Source organism: Sitodiplosis mosellana, unplaced genomic scaffold (assembly GCF_009176505.1).
Source record: "Sitodiplosis mosellana isolate CC-2019 unplaced genomic scaffold, AAFC_SMos_1.0 Smas_scaffold_6226, whole genome shotgun sequence".
Classification (NCBI taxonomy): domain Eukaryota; kingdom Metazoa; phylum Arthropoda; class Insecta; order Diptera; family Cecidomyiidae; genus Sitodiplosis; species Sitodiplosis mosellana.
The window spans coordinates 4,727,263-4,749,517 of NW_022601467.1; the positions used below are offsets into that span (position 1 = coordinate 4,727,263).

At 37.2% G+C, this 22,255-nt stretch overlaps 1 protein-coding gene across 11 annotated transcripts in view; it reads right to left on the reverse strand.

Moving 5' to 3' along the window:
- The window catches only part of LOC129579198 (serine/threonine-protein kinase N), a 52,703-nt gene extending 36,431 nt beyond the window's left edge, over positions 1-16,272 (reverse strand). For 2 of the 11 annotated variants that reach the window (XM_055468992.1, XM_055468982.1), the window contains exon 1: positions 5,220-6,833. Coding sequence is in view for 5 of the 11 variants with exons in the window: in XM_055468997.1 (XP_055324972.1) it covers positions 13,811-13,831 (21 nt within the window). In the remaining 6 variants the exon portion in view is untranslated. Of the gene's footprint in view, positions 1-5,219; positions 6,834-13,810; positions 14,255-14,795 lie in introns of those variants that run through there. The other 9 variants (XM_055468997.1, XM_055468986.1, XM_055468998.1 and 6 more) reach the window with 9 other exon arrangements.
- Between the last annotated feature and the right edge of the window lie 5,983 nt (positions 16,273-22,255).

Sequence of the window (22,255 nt, forward strand, 5' to 3'; positions counted from 1 at the left end):
CGCGCTCGATCGAAATACCAATGCGATTATTACTTGGAAGTATACGCATTTAATTCAATTGAATTCATGGTTTTGTGTAGTGTACATGGCCACATGTGCACCGAGATACACACACACACACACAGAGAGAGAGAGAGAGAGAGAGAGAGAGAGAGAGAGAGAGAAAAAGAGAGAGAGAGAGCAAGAATAAGAGCCATGTGCATCGATAGAGAGTTATGATACACCAAGGTACCACACAATCTAATCAAATCTGTACGCGATGGGCTTAAACCGTTTTCAAGTGTTTCGCCCGATGTACCGAACACGTAGTCATAAACGGCGCACCGAGTCTTATTCACCAGAAATGTGTTTTTTTTTTCATTCCATACCCACACTCTCACCGCCATGCGCACGCGCGCGCATACACTCTCGATCAAATTGAATTGGCGGCACGACGACAACGATTCCAGCATAAATCATCAAAATATTTGAGCGCAACTTCGGAGAATACAATGAACAAACACTCCACGGTAAAGAGAGAGACAGGGAGAGTCAGAGAGAGAGTCAGAAAAAAACCCAACATAAACCCAAAACACTTTATTCGAGAAATTGTCGTTAAAAAAAATTCAGTCGAATATATACATGAAATAATGAAATTTCATTGTAGAACTGTGAGCTGTTCTAAAGCAGCGGCATATCGGACGGTAAGGTAAAACTGTGAAGGATGGACAGAAAGAGCCAACGGTTTACAAAAAAAAAAACAAATACAAAAGTTCACTAAACTATCACACAGTCGGCACACATTGAATGTGTGAGAACGTGTTTTTTGCCTCTCATTTCTCTTCGTTCCTTTTTTTCCACTAGAATGTCGCTTGATGCCAACCTTCTTTTTATTTTATTTTTTCTCTTGTTGTTGCCCGCTGTAGTAACTTTAATTCACGTATATCAAGATTGTTTCCCTTGTTGTTTCTTTGTTCAATTATATTCGGCGTTAAATGTTCAGACAGAAAAGCCCGCGCGAGATGTGTGAATGTACAGTGAAACCATGACCAAATGTTGGAATAAACAAAAATTTGGTTTAATCTAGCATTCTCTATGTGTTTCTGAGTATGGTGAGTACGACGGCCCTAACTAAAAATCTATTCCAACTTGTGGAATTTAATTCTTTATGAATAATTGAAGATTTTGCTTTTAGTTGCACACTCTTCAAGACAGAGAGAAAGAGATAGAGAGAAGAGAGAGAGAGAGAGAGCGCAAAAGAATTTCACTCGACAAAGACAGAGAACGCCACAAAAATCCGATGAATTTAATCGAGTCTTAAAGTTTGACGCAGGGAAAAAAGCGAGCAAAGAAAACCAAAACCATTTCGTGCTACTTGCACATTGTATTCTTGTCGAGTGCACTAATTCGCTGCTATTTTCCCATTCTATTCCGACTTTTTAATACTTAACGAACTTTGAAAATACATTAAATAACTTGAACATTCTTTTACAGGTATAATGAATCCATTTTCACTTCGTCGACCATGCAGCTCATGCACCAAAATTGCGCCGCATGCTTTCGCAAAACTTTTCCACCCAAAACCCAACTTATCGACTATTCATACCATCGTCTCCTCATTCTATCTCGTCTTTTGTTTGGTGTTACGCAACGGACTAAAGATTATAAGAAGATTTTCAGTTCTTATAACATAACGTGAGAAAAGTCGAAGAAAAGCCTTTAATAACATTGACACCTGTTCGACGTCAAAGACAACGGCAACTACTATCTTACTTATTCTCTCTCTCTCTCTCTCTCTCTCTCTCTCTCTCTCTCTCTCTCTCTCGCTCTCCATTTGCTCCATTTTCCATTTGCAACGGACGTGCTCGCCAAACAAATGTTACACAATCAACTCGAGTATCAAACAGATTTCAGGCAGCAATTGAGAAAAAGTGTGTGTGTGTCGGTGTGAGAGAGAGAGAGAGAGCATTTAATGAAATGAACACAGAACGAGTTAATAACTTCCATGAAAATGGAGAGTATTTATCGAAAATGTTGTGTGTGTGCAACATTTTCAAATCATAATAATGCTTTAATAATAATAATAATGAAAATCGAAAAAAATGCGAAATAAAAGCAACAAATCGATTTTCCTTGGATTTAAGTTTCACCTTGTTTGCACAGCCACACTCGAAATCACCCTAGAAATGGTAATCTATTGATGCAATCATATGTTTTTCTCGTTAGTTTTTTTTCCTTCTCTCATTCAACTGTGTGTATAATTTAGCTTGAAATATTGTATCATATTCATTATGTGTTGTTGGGAAAAAATGAGGCGAGAGGTTGGAAGTAGATTTCGCCATGAAGGAAACAACAGAGAGAAACAAATCAGGTGTATCGAAAGCGGTGAATGAAAAGGGAATGCTATTGAGCAAAAAAAAACTAACTAGCACAGCATATAAGTCAACAATCAATTTAATGGATCGAGATGTTTTTGTCTTCGAAAATAAAATAAAACGCATTCAGCAAAACCAATAAGGGCTTAAGGTTGTTTACAATGACGATGTCGATGCTATCCCCCCGATCAGCAAACAAAGAAACGATTCAACCCAACTTGACGTCACGAAATCACTCACCGACTATATCATTGACGTTGTGACGAAAACATTTTTTTTTGGTTCTAATTAAAACTTTGCGAAAACGTAAAGTTTGAAAAACGAGCAGGAAAAACTTCAGTTGTGAAAATTCTATTCAACCGAGAGACAATTACAACATTTTGTGCAGATGAGCATTCATTGCAAAGAAACGGAACGAAACGAATGACGAAAAAAAAACAGCAGATTACTTATGTAATGGGATGAGCCGCAGAAAATCCAACAAATTGCCGATTCACAGAGCGGAATCACCAGCCGTGATTTACAAATGAACAAATTGTTGAACAGAAGACTTCATTGTTGTGTGCGTTGATAGCAATTAATATAATGCGTGTCCTACGAATGTATGCAATATGCTCTGGGTTTCGTCGCGCAATGTTTGTTTTTTGCCACACTGTGAGTGAATGAATGAATGAATGAATGGACAAATGAATGAATGGACACGAACTGCGACCGAATTCATTATGCGAATGGTGTGTGGATGTGCGTTGCTCATGTGAATTTTAAACATGTGAAGAGCAAAGCCATAACCAATGCAATTTATACAAAGCGATGTAGATGAAGACGAAAAACAAAGCACCAATCATCCGACCATTATGAGATGGAAGTGAGTGTGCGAATGCGCTTCTAACCGGAATATCATCAACATGCCAAAAATAAGTAGGAAATAAAGGAATTAAAAGAAAAAAACCAAAACACACACCGAGTCCGCGAAATTTTTTTATTTATAGGTAAGTTGAGTGTATAATTGATATGCAGCGGACGAAAAAGGCAAGTTGAAAAACCAGGCGAAAATGTTCAGTCATTTTCTATGTAATATGCGCAAAAATAACCAACGACATTAACCATATACGCGAGAGAAGCAGAGAAAAAAAATGTTTATCGACTCAGGCAAAGCAAAGCAAAGTGATGTACGTATTTATTGCGTTTTAGTTGCGTCGCATTATTCATCCTGCCATGCCATGGCATACGTGAAATAGTGGCAGCACACGGTTCGGTTCGCTATGTGTACATTTTGTTGTGTGTTTGTGATTTTTTCCGTTCTATTCGTTCGCCTCACATTTCATTTCGTTTTCGTCGTCGCACTTATCCTGAGACCAAACGAACAAAAAATAAATAACAACTGAAACCCGTGCACAACATATTTTTCGCGTACATACCGAGCGATTTCCTTCTCGCATCGAAATATCATTTTCTTGAACAAGGTCAAGTATTGAATGAACGTGCAGATTTTCAAAGTGATCTGTCTAAATTGAAATAAGCGGAGCTTACATTCAATGTAAGCCGTGAATATTTTAAAACCGATGCTAAGGCAGGAACAACAACAACAAAATTCGCTCACACACACACACACATGCCGCCGGTAGCACTGCTGACATCGAGAACAATACCTATACAGCAAACCAGAGGCAAACGCAGCATGATTGAATCAGAAACACAATATTTGATGATGACAAGAGCAAAAGGAAGAAACGGAAAAAAAGCAACGAAAAGGCAGCAGCAGCAGCAGTGGTGGCAGGATAGACTTGACATTCGTATACCCTTCACGTTAATGTAGGAGAAGAAAAAACAAGAGTACCCAATCATTCTGGAACAAACCGTTTCGGACATGTGATTTGAGCGCGCGCGTGTATGTGTGCGCAACATTATCGCTTGGAAATTTATTTTAATGCCCCATTCCATTCTGACTTAATGATTCTAAATAACTCAAATCAATCACCTATTCAATTACCCTCGCCGTTTTTTTTTAAATTACAAAACGTTCGAAAAAAGCAAACGGGCGAAGAAAAAAAAGCGAAGAGAAAAAGAACAATGGCCCATGTAATTAGTTCCTTGATCGTAGTGCGAATATTCGCGCATTTCACGATCGGTCGGTCGGTCGATCTGGAATGGTCGCGGCGAGGTGAAAGAACTGTCGCCAAAACCGACCGACGACAACCAGACTAGACTCTGGACAAATTGCGCCAAAACAACCAATAACAATTAATATGATGGAGCGTAATTAGTTAACAAGGAAACTCGCTGGGAAATAAATCATGTAAATTATTATTCTGTTTGTGTGTTGTCTCGTTTCTTGTCTTTGTGCATAAAACATTCGCGTGATGTGTGTAGCGAATGTTGTGAAACAACGGTGAGAGACAACAATGCACTACTAAAGTCTGACGACAGAGCAAAAAATAATAATCACACACTCAGAAAATGCTCAGCATGCACCGTTTTAAATACGTTTACCACTTGTAAATGCATGGAATCTCCGAAATTCTTCAAATGAACCAGAAGAAAAAAACATTTGTAGTATTTTTAGCCGTCAACAACTTGCACACACCAAACTGCATCTATTCAAAGTCAATGCAATCGCCTTAATTCGACCCAACAGCCAGTCACACAACCTACCTCAATGAAACTAACGAGTCAAACAGTCGAAAAAAAAACCATTTAGAGAATCAAACACACACACATGGAGAGACGAAAACAAATACTTTAATTCGATTTGATGAAACTTTGACTCGATGAAATCATTTCAAAACCTTCGTACATAATTGTTTCTATTTTCATGCTGTGTACAATATTCAGAGAATAAAAAAAAGAGATTTTCTCAAACCAAACCATTGCATAAAATGCGTCCCGTAGACGTATCGCGAAAAACAAAAGCAAATATTATTCATTTGGATACACACACACACACACACACGGATTTCGACACTTTTAATCGAAATTCAATTGAAGTCGTCACACGGTTGATGAATAAACGATAGTTTATACTTGTCTATTTGCATCACATAGATTCATTTCATGAAAACAAACCGAGTCACATAACCACCAACACAATTAGATTCAGTTATTTTTCGCCGATTTTTTTTCTTCTTCTTCTTCTGTTCGTTTTTTTGTTTTGTTTTCTTTAGCAATCTCAAAAGTGTCACCAGTAAACAATACTGAACATTGTCTGTCTCGCTGTGTGTCCGAGAGTTTTTTTTTCCTCTTCTTTATAACGCGAACGATCAAATGAATAAACTGTTTAGTATCTGTGGTTTCGTTATTTTTCCTTCACGAAATATTTACTCTTCGAGTGCTGAAACAAATCGTCTTCTTGAGTGCAAGTGCCAACTGTGTCTAGTTCTTTGGTGGCAAAGTGTCAACACACGATGTGCGAATAGTGCGCAGTAAAATTTTACAGTGTTTTTTCTTTGCTTTTTTAACGCTTTAGCTTTTCTATTTGTAGAATGGAATTTTTTTTCATGTCGACGAAAAAAAATGTGTATGTGTTCTTTTTTCGCGTTTTATTTTCAGATCGATGAGTTTGTCAACGATGATGCCAGCATACAGTTGGACGTTAAATGTTGTGACGAGAGCGCGCTCTTTTAAAATTACCAAATCCGCTTGCTCATGAAATAAGCTCGCGCGCGTACACACAAACTACGCTACAAACAGTTCAAGACAACAAACCAAACTAAATCAAACTCCCGACACTTATTATAAGTTTTCGTGCTGTCGATTTTGCTGTTGAACAAACACACACCGTACGCTTCGAAACATGCGAGTAGTGTGAGAGAGAGAGAGAGAGAGAGCACTGTGCAAAAACAAAACAAAACAGAAAGCAAAGCGTAAAAAAAGCACACAAGAACCAAAGAGAAACAGCAACAATGAGAGCAGTAACACAACAGCAACATCAACGACAACAACGTCAACAGCAACAATAATAACGTTTAACGCTAAAAACCGAAAACGTAGAAAAATAGTAATAACAGTGAGTGTGAAAGAAGAAAAAATGTGGTGAAAAAGAGTGGTAATAAATAATATAAGTGTTAGTAGATGGCTGCTGTTGTTGTTGTTGTTGTCGTTGTTGTTGTTCTGCTTCGTAGGTTGTACGCACCACACAATATCAGTAAATTGAGAGAGTAAAGGCGCGCGCGTGTGTGAAACATGAAATGGACCGAGCACACGGTAGAGAGATAGCGTGCGCGAGCGAGCGAGTGATCGCACCGGTGTATGGAAAGGCGCATTCGCGCGTTGTATGGAACCGGTGGCGCATTTGGTTGGAAACTACGATTCATTGCAGCATGTGAGCGTATCGCTGTGTCTGTGTTCATGTCAATATGTTAGTGAGCCCAGCATGCACGCACTTTGTGTGTACATTGTACTTGGATTGCAGAGGTGGGAACACCGTCTGGCGCTCATGAATATTGAATTCTTATTAAATCTTTCTCTCTCCATAGCCAGGCGCAAGCATACAACCATGGAGGGAACAACACAGAGAGTGGGAATGCTCGTGAGACTCATATTTTTTTAAAAGATGAAACACGATTCAATATTTAACACACTCACACAACCATTTACATTTTGCTTCTACCATCTGATTAGGATACTTTCACGGGCCTCTGAACGTGTTGGCAAACAAAATGTGCATAAGAACTATGATAAGCACGACGAAGCTATAATTTATATATTGTTATTTTTGTCATTAAAATGCTTGCAGCCACACTTGCGCACACCACTCAGCTGAGTTGTGAAATTCAACAAATTACAGATTCACACATCGACAATTATCATCGGGAATGAAAATTTCCTTTTCAAAAAAAAAACGCAAGGCATTAAATTATATCATTACCATTAGGAATTACTATGTTTCCTTCTCAATAAATTTCAAATCGTAATTGAAATCCATACAATCGCACGTAGAAGATTTGTTGGGCTAAATATTCGCCCGAAGCACAGTGCAATGCGATGCGCAAAGCATTAATTTTCACTTTGCAACAAATATATATTGTGTGTATAGAATATTATTATAAATAAATGGTGTGTTTATTGTCGATCGTTGTCGGCCAACCATTTTAAAATTCACTTTGATTCTTTTGCACACCGCAACAAAAAGCAACAAAACTCACCTCGATGCAATAACAGCAGCAACAACAACGAAACCCATCTCAACAATTACCGTCAATGTAAAAATTCATTTGACCGTTAGCTGTGTTTTTCGATTGCGGATATACTAGAAATCTACAATCCAATTAACTGTTTTGATTTAAAAGTGTGTTGTTGTTTTTTTCGTTAGTGGATCAGCAGCAGCAGCACCTTCGTGTGTAACGCACGTGTTGGCCGATTAATGGGGCGGGCGGGCGCGAACGCGAAAACAAGTGAACAAGCGAAGCACTGCTCTCTCATCATTCTTAGCCCAAACACTACTTACGAGTCATGTGTGTTTGCCGAAGTATTGGCTGCTAAATTATTTGGCTGACCGAGAATCATGGAGTGAAACATTTGCCTTTTTTTCCCAAGGCGAATAATTGATAGGATTTAATAGCAAATTTGAAATGTCTACGTTTTCCACTCTTTGTTTTGTGTGCCGAACGTATTATCTGTTAAAAGCCATGGGCAAGGAAGTAAATGGCATACAACAAAACAAAAATCCATTGAACATTTTTGGTCTGTCGATTAGACTTCACTTTGGACGAATTACATTTGGTGGTTTTCGCAGAGAATAGCCATTCAAATGCAAGAGGAACGGAGAGAAAAAAACGATTGTGCAAACAAATCAATCAAGAGGCGATAACATGGCATATCAACAATAACAAGCAGCACAATTAAGATGAACTTAAATCACACAGCCCATCGTGATGAGATACTTTCGACGACAACAACGATGACGATAACGTCGATGACTTTTTTTCCGCTGCTCATCTGTATAATATTTCCAGCGAAATCTCGAATAGGAAATAATTTTCCCTAATGCGACTTTCATTTACTATCTCTCGCGCGTATTCGATTTGAGTTTCCTTTCGCCTCAACTCGCGCTCACGCGCACACACTGCATTTTATGAATTTGCCAAGCCAATTATCAATGGCAATGTATTTTGAATTTTAATCGGTCTCTTAACTGATGAACGAAAAAAAATTACGAGCTCTTGTATAACTTGATTTTTATTCGTAGTTTTTTAGTTCATGATTGGCATGTATTTTAATTTTTTTTTTTTCTTTTCTTTTTTTTTTTCTTCTTCTTCTTCGCTTTTTCCAGCTTCATCGCTCACTATCATTTCATAAAATTGGCTATTGGCCGATTATAGCATCTCCATCTCTGTAGTTAAGTGGTCATTTTGAAAACGACACAAAATGAATCAAATGAAAATCGTTTGTCACGGACACAGGTAGATGAATCCAAAACGACAAATCTCATAAACTAGATCTGTCTCTCACTCACTCGCTTACTGGCTCGCATTTGATTTGAAGGCGATTTTATTTATTGCAGTTTGTAATTTAATTAATGCCACCGATTTACGTATCTGATCGTGTAAAATCATTTTGTCTGTTTAACTAATAAAATATAAAACGGCAACAACAGAAGAAAAAAGAAGACAAAATCGCATTCAAATACTTTGAATGGAGCACACAAATAATGCTTTATGGTTAATATCGTGTATGTGTGTGTGTGTGTGTGTGTGTGTGTGTGTTTGTGTGTGTGTGTGTGTGTTTAATGGATCGTTGACCGAATGCACGATTGTAGAGAGACAGGATGAGAACTGAAAGGCTATAGGGGACGTGCATCGAAATATAAATGCGCTTGAATATGCAATTTCGCAGCAAAGTCGCGCGCATTCGCGATCAATCTAAACAAAACAGCACAAAACTAAAGAAACAAAACCTGGCCACCGCATGCACACTTGCACTTTCGATTGCTTGATTTTGTTTCATTTGAAACGTATTAAAGGCAAAAGTAATTATGGCAATTAAACTACAAGATATAAATTATAATAAGATGATGGCATTAGCCTGCGAACGAGAGCGTACAAGAGAATTCGTGGCAGCAATGTGAAGTGCGATTCGTTTGAATGCAATCGAATTGCATTGCTCGCGCTCGCGCTCGTTTCGCGGGTTCAATAAATGTTTCAGTTCAGCCGAAAAGCTGTTGAACAGACTGATCGAAAATTCAAGTTATTCAAATGAGGTTTTCTGCAGAAAATTGCTTGAGCGCTGAGAGTGTGAAAGTGCATTTTAAAAGTGCGCGCTTAAAGTGCAATGGCACATGTTGTGCCGACCGAAATAAAGGGCAATCGCCTTGTAAATCATTTACCTTGCCGTCGTCATCGTCGTCGTCGTCTTTATCTCAGTGTGCCCCCTTGTACCTTCCTCTCCATGTAATTGTTCATTAATTTAACATCGACGACGATGAAGACGACGACATGGCATCCACATCCATCCGAACACATGGGAACATCGTTTACCTTACGAACTTTCGCAGAACCTTCGGGGAATCCGTTTAATTTCTTTGCCAACACGAATCATCTTACAAAACGAACGCATTTATTCATTTCAACCGGGAGAAAGATGCACCAACAGAAAAAAAAAGACTTTCTTCCATTATGAATCCATTGAAGTGAAGAGCGAAAGGCGCTGTCTTCTTCTATTTTTTTTTCAATTCACAAGATACCGTTCATTGAAAACATTTCTTTTTATTATATGATTTTTTCTTAGGGGCATCGCGATTGCATACACACCGATCCATTCGAATGTGCTTTCGATGACTAGTTGCGTTTCAAACTCATTTGTGAAGTTCAATAGCAATATTTTTATCGCACTCATTTATTATTTTTGCTACTATAGTTCTAACGCTTTGAATTCATTAACATTACATGATACGAATCAGTAAAAAAAAGTAAGCGAATGCGTTAATAAATGTTCGTTAAATGAGTTACGATTTGAGAGTATAAACAACTGTAGCATACAACAAGAGAGTGCAGTGCAAAACGAAAGAGAGACAGAGACAGAAGGTGCAACAGCACAGATTAGCTGTTGATATGCACGTTTGAGTGGAGTGGTTCACAGATTTCTATTCGCAATATTCGTATCCGTATAAAAGACTAAAAATAATTTTGTACAACTTGGTCGTCGTCATCGTTGTCGTCTTTATGAAACGTTGCTCGTTTCAATTGCGCGAGATGCGCTCCGTTAGCATGCATAATTTTCGTAAAACTCGTGCACACATTATTTTTGTAATTTTTTTCTCTTTTTTTTTTGAGGAAAGCCATTCGCAAGTGCGCATCACAAAATTGCATCGCATTTTGATAACAAAAAGAAAAGTAAGAGCCAGAGAGCCGCGAAGAGCCGAATGAATGAGACTTACAAAACGCCAACAACATCAGATAATGAATAATTATAGTGATAGTATGAAAATGGAAAAGCACCCAGCTAATCCCAAAACAAAGCAAATGCAAAAAAAAGGAAAACGACGGAAACATGAAGGAAAAGTAAAAAAAGCAGCAGCAACGACACAGACAGCCAACAAAAATATGTAATTGCAAAAGACGTTGCAAATGAGGTTTCATACACATGCTTAGTGGTTGGTACACTCACAGTAAGCAACATAAAGCGAAATTGCGGGATTTTATTGTCCGTGTCTCAGCATTTCTCGAGTGCCGTTTGTGTAGTGCTTCCTCATCAAGAAAATGGAGAAATCCAACGAAATAAAAAAAAAAAAAAAACAGAAACACTCGTACACACGCGAAACCCATAGAGTACCCAAGATGCACACAACGACCATGCGGCACATCGCACTCAAGTCGAAATATTGGATGAATCTTTCTCTTGTTTCGTCTTCTAAATATATAAATTAGAGTGCAACCAACATGAAATACACTTATCGTTGCAAGAGAGAGCGAGCGAGAGAGAGAGTGCAAAAAACAGCGAAACAAACGCAAGCGTATGCTGATGGAGAAATTGTTTTTGTTTTTCTTTGTTTTCAAATTAGTTTATGTAATCGTCGAAAGCCATATGACGACGATAACAACATTGATCGTCGTCAACATCATAAAAAAAATTCTCCACATTTGAATGGATAGCCGGGAGCTTAAATGCCTTCTTAAGCCATCGATTCATGTATTTGGATTAGAAAAGCATTGTGTAGATCAACTATTTTGCTGACACCGTTGAATACATTTACACACGCAGAGAGAGAGAGAGAGAGAGAGAGAGAGAGAGAGAGAGAGAATTCTAGTGTGGCTTGTTTTTGAAACGCAATCTTCTATGAAATTGCCTTTGTCACACAGATCCACATACAAAGAGAGAATATTGCCAAAGGGAGACCCAAATCAAATTAATTCTCACTAAGAATAAGTAATAATATTATAGACATTGTGGCTCAAAGATTACGGTCACTTAGGAGCCAATTAAATTCAGTCGGTTTTTGGAATTCGCTTTAGATGCCAGCTACCACAGATATGGGTCAATGAATTTATACCGTTTCACCGACATTCTGTTGTTGTCTGAACAGCCTTCTCTTCTGTTTGTGTTACGTAGCGAGGTAATAACAGGTCATTTAAATGTAGTGGAGATTAAGCGAGTGTGAGAGATGGAGAGAGTGCGGGCGCGCAAAAAAAGTAATTCAAATAAATTAACGTTGAATCATTATGATAGGTGTTCACACCGTCAGCCAGTCAGCTAGCTAGCCAGCGATTGTCGATTTGTTTGCGAATCAATGAATTTCATTGATTAAAAATAGATTTTGGCAGTCGTGATTTTATCGCTAGTTTTCGTTCAACATAAACATCCGTGATAAACAACGCTTGTGCTGTACGGTAAGCGATACAGCGATAACGGGTGTCACGCATATATCGGCACAACCTGTACAGCAACAACGACGTCGGCGATGGCGGCAATGATGATGATGATGATGATTGATTATAAAAAAACATTTCACATATAGAATTTTTTTGCCCATACGTAACCGATTGTTCCATTATTTGGTGTGATAATAAGCGCTTTTTTTCATTTTCTTTCTATGGAAATTTATGACTCTCTGGAACATACACACACACAACGTGATGCTTATTATCACGAATGTGAACGAATATATGATTTCATCGTGTATTCTCGAACAATTCGGTTAATTGCAAACAATGATATGGAAAATAAGCAGCAAAGTTTCACTTCGTTTTAGAATAATTGCACAATGGGCCCGCCGAATGCAAACTGAATGTGGGGGGTTTGCAATGAAAAATTGTGAATGAATGAGTCATTGAACACAGCGGCAGACACGTTTCCACACGTATGCATATAGATATGTGGATTTTTACGAAATGCATTTGAAAAATAAGCGGCACTGTATGCCTCTCTCGGTACTCGCAGAGACGAGTACAACGATGTCACATTCGTGGGCTGTCATACATGTGTTTATTTTATTTTTTTCATCTCGAATTTTTTTTTTCTTCTGTTCGCTCTTCATATTGTGTTCACGTTTTTAGTTATTGATAGCAGCTCGATATTTTTGTGGCAGAGCAGCAATTGCTGTGCCATACACTTACAAAGCTAATAGAAATATATATAAATATATACAAGCATTTTGTTCGAAAGCTATGGCATGTGTCGACACATCAAATGTGTCTCCCAATGCTGAATTTTCCGCTTAATGTAGATACAACGAACGGAACAATGAATCACACTATCTTTCATGCGCTTAATGATGAAAAAAGAGAAAAAAAATCTCTCCGCACACAGATCATACAAACAGTTGCGACGAAATAAAAACAAATAATGACAAATAATTTTTTCTTCTTCTTCTTCGAGAGAGAGTGCTGCAAAATCAAAGATTTTTTCTGTCACGTCGCGCCAGAAGAAAAAACAACAAGTGATAATCTGCGAAGTTGCTCAATTTTTCGGTTTGGCAATGAGAGATGCGAGCGGCGGGATAATTTGAATTGTGGATTTGCGCAGTGTGGATTTGCCGAAATAAAAACCGCCACCGGGTACTGAATTGGATGTTTTTAAATTTGCTGTGTTTTTTCGGTGGTAAACACCGTTGCCAATGGCATCATACTCATACAAACGTTTATCATTTTGAAACGTGCTCTCTAGCCGGCACAATATTCTCTCTGTTTTGATTTGGCGCTCCGTAAACAATAAACAGTTCGATATTGGATTTTTTTTACTCTCCATACACGCTTGGAAATCAAGATTTTCATGCACTATATGCCCCAATGTTGTGTTGATTCAATTTTTTACATATTAATGCACATGATTGAGTATCCATAGCATCGTTCGAGATGAAAGATGCGATGCTTTTAGAATAAAAACAAACTGCAAGGGGGGAAATCGCCATTCAAGCTCTAAACATTGACTGATTCAAAATCACTTGATGGTGGGTACTTATCATTATTATGAGCAAAACCAATTTTGTTTTTCTCATTTTATCAGAATAAAGTGTAAACATTTACCTGATAATAGGAATCCGCCATTTTGATGTCCTTCAATGATAGAAATTATAGCTAGCTCCTTCTCACTCTGGCACGCGCGCGATGGATGTTCGCTCAAAACGCCCGCTGTGTGTGTGTGTATCGTTTGCCGATGTGTGTGTGAGTTTTTTTTTCTTTCTACTCGTTTGATTTCTCTCGATATTATATTTTAATGAGTGCGAATATTAGTGACGTTGCTTTTCATATAAAATATCTTTTCTACGGCCGCGGTGTACTACACGTTTTCTTCTTCTTCTTCTTCTTCTTATTTTTTTGTATTTTTTTTCTTTTTCTTCTTTCCGTATTATAAATTCTTTGCTCTGTTCTCTTCTTTCCCGAACCTGTTAAGTCACACACGCACGACGAGAAAGATGATCACCATAAAGAGACGGAACAAAGTGAGACAACGATCACTACAGGTACATACTATGGGACAGAGAGGAGAAAGAAACGTTTCGCGTTACGACAAAGGAAAAAAAAATCAGAAGATCATAATAATAATAACACAAAACACCAACTCAAACGCACAGAGACAGTCGAACTCAATCTCAATGATCTCTGACTAATAATAACGATGATGGTGACAACAACAATAATCACACCGTCACTGTAACCGTCATCATTTTCACTCACAGTCCCAGTGTATTCTCACGAATGTGGAACTTTTAGCTGTATAAATTCGCTTCTCGTTCGTTGTATTCGGCGAACGAATTCTTTCTTTTCCGATTTAACAAAATCTATACATATTCGGATAGCGGAATGCGCGTTTTAAATCGCGTTGACATGAAGTCAATTAAAATAAGCGCTGAAATCTGTTCACATTCTAAGAATTGACTTGATTTCGGCTACCGATCCACTTCTTCGAATGGAATCGGACGGAAAACAATGTGAAGAGTTCAAGTGGAATGGACCAAGATCATTGGATTGGCGTGACTATCTCTGAACGATTCTCAATTCAAATTATTACATTTTTGTTTTGTTTAGCTAAAACATGGATTCGTTTTGAAAGTCGGTTGTCGGCAGCTTTGAATAAATCGGGGCGTCGAAAATATGATATTTTTTTTCTGTTTGTTTGATGTGATGAATGGAAATGCAACAGGCTATCGAGCAGAGTAATGAGTCTATTATTCGTTTTGTTTTTTTTATATTCCCGTGTCTCTCCTGTGTGGTTTTTTTTCTCTCCAATTGCAGCCCGTGTTATACAACGTTCACACACATTTTGTTTAGCTTATATAGATTTTATTTTGTATTCTCTTTATAACTTTTTTTTATACTTTATTCTGTTTCAGTATCTGTTTTTTTTCTTTTTTACTTCACTGTTCATCTGCATCGCACCGATCACTTAAGTTGATATGTCTGAGTTTGTGTTCGTTGGTATGTGTGTGTGTGTGTGTGTGTGTGTGTGAGCGAGCGCGTACAGTATACATATATTGCTTCTTAAACTGATGATGAACACACAGACGAAAGTATGCAATAAAAACGAAGAAAAAAACGTATACTCCTGAGTTCTAATTGTTTCTTTAGATATTTCTTCGTTTTTTTTTTCTTCTATCGGTTCCAGTCCGAATGCACATTTATGTTGTGCTTTCGTGGGCCGCCGAAAAAAAAATTGTCAATGAATCTTCTTCTTTTTTCTCCCTTTTTTTATGTATTGGTTATGGGGAACGGATTTTCTCAAGATCGGCGACTCGTTGCTATATTCGGTTGCTTGCCAAAATGTTTGAATTTACGTCGATTGAGCTCTCATCACACAAACAGCAAACAAACGAATGAAAAAAATAATAACTGTGCATTGAGCGCATTTGAATCGTTTGAATCTGTGATTCTCCAATTTTGTGCACTGCTTCAGTTCCGAGTCCATTGGCATTCATTCAGAATAAACGTTCTTTTGGCTTGTTGTTGTGTTTTTTTTTTATCTACTCTTCTTCTTTTGACTTGGCCCGTTTTGCCGATGTGACCGATTCGTTTTTATAATGATGATGATTTTGGATCGCGCATTCACCGCGTTCGACAGAGACAGATAAACGAACCGAACAAACCAAAAAAGTACCAATAACAACAACAACAACAATAACAACAACAAAAAACCAAATGTTTCAAATGCGTTGACAATTATTCAATTCAATTCTCTCTATAGTCATATTTCAAATTGAACATTTGCGAGCTAGATAGAATTGCCACATACCACATTAAACGAAAAAAAAAATGATACAACACTGACACCGGATCAAATCAAAATCCAAAAAATTATAAATCCAAATAATTTCCCAATCAAATCAAACGGAACGGAAGAGAAAAAAATAATAGAATAAGACATTAATAGATATTGAACTTATCGAACACAAAACAGTTTCACACACGGCGACATATTGAAATTCCTGTGCATGTAATTGTCTTTCTCTCACTGTTCGCATTTCGTTTCATTCCACTTCGTTTCATCGTGCGGACGGCCACAATTGCCAGTTGCTTAAGTATTGCCAGCGCTCAAGCGCACTATTGCTCAATTCTTGTTTCGGTTCTGTTCTGTTTCGGTCCATCGTTTCAAGCGAATGACTTTTGTATGCCGATGACTTTGATAAATCGGTTTTGGCCGGTGAAACCGTTTGTCAATAATATTTTATGCAATTATCGAATTATTTACGATTTTTTCTGCGTAAATCCATTCGGAATTATTCTAAATGGAAAGGAATTTTGCGTATTTGTATAGAATTGGTGTTGGATAAAGAACCAATCTCTTATTATTCACATAGAGTAAACCTTACAAATGATTTTCATTCATAAAAGAGAATGAAAACAAAACAAAATATTTTGCTCATTGTTGTATGTGCTATTCATACGAATTCTATTGAATTGACAAACTCATTTGAATATTCCTTTTATTCGTTCATTGCAAATCCGGACGATTTCATTCTATTGAATCGAGAACAAATACAAACATACACTTTGGCAATAATCCCATCGTGAAATGTTGAAATTGGACTGAAACACATTTTCAATTGGTCGAGTTTTTTTCTCTTCACAAATATCATTTGGCGTAAAAATGATGACTGCGACAAATACATGTCCACCTCTCAGTGTGCCAAAGTAATTAATGGGCAATCGTAATGAAAAATGTAATTGACGATCTCTTCCTCAATCTTGAAAGGAACACACATTTATGAATGACAATAGTAATGAAGCATTTCAATCAAATTTTGCGTCTGAACAGTTATGTGTTTTTTTTCGTGAATCTTGCGGTTCTAGCAGGATCTCTCGTTCTTAACATTTTTCAATAGATTTGTCTTCTCATTTCGAACAGACATTGCTTTGGAAATTTGCAATTTATAGATAAGAATGAGCAAAATTTTTTGTAACATTGGTCCCATTCACTGATGAAGCTCCAATTTTTGCGCTACTATCTGCAGCTAAAGAGTGCAATATCATTGCATTTCGAATTATTGCAAACCGTATATTTCAAACCGATTTGAGTCATTTGGTTCACATTTTCTTCTTCATAATATCAAAAGCGGAACAATCGATAAATTAAGAGAAGCGCTAAAATCATTTGCAATCGATGCCATTGATATTGATGTGTGCAATCATTGTCAATGCAATGACAAAATTCAAATGTGCTCATTTGTTTGTTGTTATTCAAATGTTTATATTCGAAGATGTATCCATTTGACGTTTACTCTGTGTTTGCCTGTGTGCAATGTGACAGCGAAACAGCTTGTTGCTCTTTAGTGTTGCCCCTGCGCAATGGAATAAAGGCCGATTCACATGGTTTATTAGATGGTTTTCAAATCGTCAACAGGTGAGCAACTGAAATAAAATTCGCTTGATGCACCAAATTGGGTTTGAAAAATGATATTGAATTGTGTTGAAAAACTGAAAAACGATCAAAAGTAGTAAGAAAATAATCAATATTTTTACGCTCTTCCATTTTGTCCATCATTCAAAACAATGTCGTTCCACATAGTATGTAACCCAAATAAAAGCCTCACAAAACCTATGAACGTTCAATTAAAACCGTACAAATCCATTTTTCAACGTAAACTTTCAAAAGTTGCACTTTTGCAAAGCACCACCAAAGCATTTCTCATTCGAGGCTTTGAATAGAACACCATCAATCACTTCAACATTATTGATGAATGTGTTTATTCTTTTTGTAAATAAAAAATTTTGTGGACGGAAATGTCGGGATTTTATGTTGTAGCATCTCTATTTGTCAGTATTGAATTTCTTGTTCGAAGGTTTGTGTTCGGATTGAATTGAATGTTACGAGATTTTGTGCTGTAGATAATTTCGAAAATTCATTGAGAAACACTCGATCGTTGAAAACGCAATACTAAGATCGGTCGATGATTGTCATTGTGGCTGGCCATTGCACAGTGACAATGGGAATGGGAAAGAAAATGAAAATGAACACAGTTGAATACGATGCGTTTTATCTTAATTCGATGAGACACGCCGTCAAAAAATCAGGCAACGCAATGAGATTATCAACAATAGTCCAAAAATAAACTGAAGCAATTCACGCTCTCATGCTTGGAACCTGTGTACGCATTCAATATTTTTTTTATTGTTTACATCTCTCGATTTAGCGTGTGTGTGTGTGTGTGTGTGAGTGTGTCTGGTATGTATATCAAATCGAATACATTTGCGAATGACGGATCTTTGTTTTTATTAATGATGTACGTATTTTTTTTTCTTCCACGTTTCGAATGCGATTGATGACACTTTTCAAGCCGTCGAATATGTGTTTCACATCGATCCATCATCGATCGATATTTTTTGTACTGTTGTTCCCTTTTTTTTAACTTTTCTGATGTCCCATTTAAAAAACGTTTACAAATCTCTTCGATAAATTGATGGTCATTTTTCCCGATCATAACTTCTCCCATACAAATTTGAAGAAGAATCTTAGTCCCATTTATCGGTGAAAATAATTCTAATTGAATTTTGGACATACTTATTCGAGAAAATATGGCAAAAAATTCAGAGATTCAGTGACAACTATGGCTCTAACTCGACTTAAACTGAAGAAAAACTAATGGTTGAAATTAAAATATTCAGAGCGCATCTGATAAATGCAATAATAAGTAACTGATAGCTGATCCAACAAAGAACGGCAAATACGCAATCGAATCATCGATGTAAATTGATTTCAGCGCCCAAATTTGAAGGTGCACATTTTGTGCTCAGAAGGACCTACTGTTTAATATCAAATACAAGTGTTAGAGTACCATAATTTTTTTTTAATTTTTAATCAATTGATTTCTGTTTTCGTCATAGAAAATTGTTTTTTATTTAAATAAAAACAATAAATATATGAATTAGTTTAGCAATTCAATATAAAGGAAATTTAAAGTAATTTTTGGTTGATTTGAGAACCACCAGACGTTCCAAATTTGCATAAAAATAAAGAACTCAAACTTATAAAAGCTTGAAATATTGTTTTGTTTAATGAATCACAGCTTTGAGCCCAAATAATTTGAATATTCACAGAATTGAAGAATTTATACCCTGTAGCTCTCGTCTCCGAATTGATTTCGATTCACAACCCATGAATTGATGCAACTGATAAAAGTCATTCTGGCTTCGAGTATATCCACACTTACGCTGTGCGTGCAATGTCCGAAGTGAGTAAATGAACTTAAATACGTTTGATTTTTTTCTCTCTTCATTTTCAGTGATAATGTGTAAACATTAATAGGCATACATCATGCGATTACTGTGCTTGCACACATCGACCGGGATATGTGTGCGATCGTCTTGCGTTGGCTTGATAGTTTTTGACGACTGACGATGCATTTAAACGCCATTCTCAACTTATCCAGATGGAAACAAAACAGAACAAAAGAACAGCTACACACCTTGGCAAACACCAATTAATTCCTATGTTATTTTCTGGTCAAGTTAAAAACATAATTTGTTTTACTCCATTTAAATAGAATCACGATTCATTTCGTGGCATTTTGAATGAATCCATTTGGCCGAAGGAAAGAGTGCACCTAATTGTCCAATAGCAAAATCAGCTCATCACAATTGTTTTTTCTTCTTTCGGTTTTCATTCGTTCGTGCATTCTTCCGACAAAATGAAATGAGTAGAAATTTTCTATTTGTTCTGTGATTTTGTGTGTGTGTGTGTGTTCGTTGAATGAGAATCATGGGCGAAAATTAAGTAGGAAATAAACACATAATAAATATTCATGTTGGCTACATGGTAATTGTTCCATTTAAAGCGTGTGTAATGCATTTTAAAGTCGAAAAAAAAGACGGTAAATTTTGCCGAACTGCAAAACCACCCTGCAGCCAAGCAACCATTGTGTTATGTGCCGGTGTGGCGTACAGCGCAGCGACGTTCGCACAGACACTTGGCTGGCTCCTTGCCTTCAATTAAATTCAGTAATTTGAAATTCGTGAAATTCTCCCGTTTCGAAATGCCTAGCGCTTGCAATTACCGAACGGTTATTAAACACATTTGCCTAATTTAATTGGTAAAACTGTGTTTGTTCTACTCGCTAACGCCTATTCTAGACACATCTTGAGCATTGAAATAGTTCGTGTCATAATTTTCAATGTGATGAGTGCGAGAAAGAGGCAGAGACACAGAGAAAGAGAGAGAGAGAGAGAGAGAGAGAGAGAGAGAGAGAGAGAGAGATGGAGAACAACATATTCTTCGACATGTATAGGTCATATTTTCAGCGGAAATTCGCGGAATACTTTAGCATGACTACAAGATGTGAAACCGGCTTAAAGCAGGTGAATGGGAGCACTTCAAAAAACAATCCACTTCACAATATGCAACTTTTCCTCTTGCTAATGCTCTACATTTGACCTTTTCCCCGGCTTGAACTGCAGACAGAATGATCTCAGCACTTTTTTTCTCTTTCTCTCTCTCGCTCTCACACCCACTTCTCTCATCCAAAAGCGCCATTGTTATGGCCGTTGTTTTATCTTCTTCTTTTTTTTTTAGTTACAACAATTCTTTTTCGAACATAAATAATAGAGCTGTTTGTCTACAAATGGAATGGCAAAGAAGAGCAAGTTGTAAAGATCACTAAAATAAAAACTATCAACAAAAGGACTGAGCTGCTCTTGAGCACGAATACGCATAAAGAGAAAGGAGAAGGAGAAGGAGAGAGAAAAAAAATGAGAGAATTGAAACTTGTGCTGTTCAGTGGTTGGGAAAATCGACACAATCAAAAATTATACATATTTTCACTTGAGAAAAATACTACGTCATAATTTGTGTTTATGACGACGTATCCATGAGGTTAATGCTGCCGCTGCCAATCTTTTGTTTCCATGTGATGTCAAAGTAATTGTTAGCGCCAAATTACAATAATCATACATTTAAACGCGCCGGTGTTTTTCGGCATTTTTGATTGGTTTGCGGATGCAGTGCGCAGTGTTTAGGTGATTACAAAGCAGAAAAAACGGCACTGTAACGACGATGAGTCATTGTTGTGAATCACCAGCACACCAAACGTAATCATTGTGGATTAAAGTCTAAACAACAACAGTAAATGTTCGATACAAATGCCGTTTTTGTTTGGCCGGCAAAAATGACGGTTCATTTCTTCGATTCGTGCAGATTAATATTCTACTTTTGCCCATTGAATTCTTCATTTCACAGTTACGATATCGCGAGATGCTTCTGCCATTTCGCTGGCCCGAGAACTTGAACTTTAGTAGCAATTGTTAGGTTCGATGGAATTAAGCCACCAATCAAAATCTTCCGCTCAATCGAGCCTTTATCCTGCCATTCTCATTCATAACATCTATCAAATGCCAGTTGTTTATTGTGAATGTTTCGAACGAAGAAAAAAATATCTGTTTCCGTTCATTGAGATCTTGGACACTTCACGTTTTTCCTCCTCCTCCTCCTCCTCCTCTGTTTGTTTCTCATCATATTCGAACCCAAAATGGATTCACTGGAATTCCATGATTGATGACATTTATCGAATCGGCGCACAACATTCTCAAACATCTTCTCATGCTTCTCAAGCATTAATTCAAATATTTATTTCCAAACAAACATCAAACGGTTAACTTTCATTCCATGGGCCAGAGACCGGAGAGAAACTTTTTCTTACAGACATAAATTTTCTATCACTGAGGGTTTGCTACTGAAATTTTCGGGAGCGAAAATTCCTGTTTTTTTCTTCTTCTCCTCTTCTCTGCTCTCATTCTTATTTGAAACGAACGATGAGCTCAAATTAACGATCCATAATATATTAGTCAGCCGTTTGATCGGTCTTTTAATACGGACATTATTCTAATAATATGAAATCATCTTTTTGTTTATAATTGCTGCGATGCGATATAGACACCGGGTCCGTGCAGGAAACAGTCAATTCGGTAGCCGAATTCGGTGATAAATTATCCCTCGAAAACTGATGAGTATCACATTGATTATGGACTCATTCGAAAATTTCATGG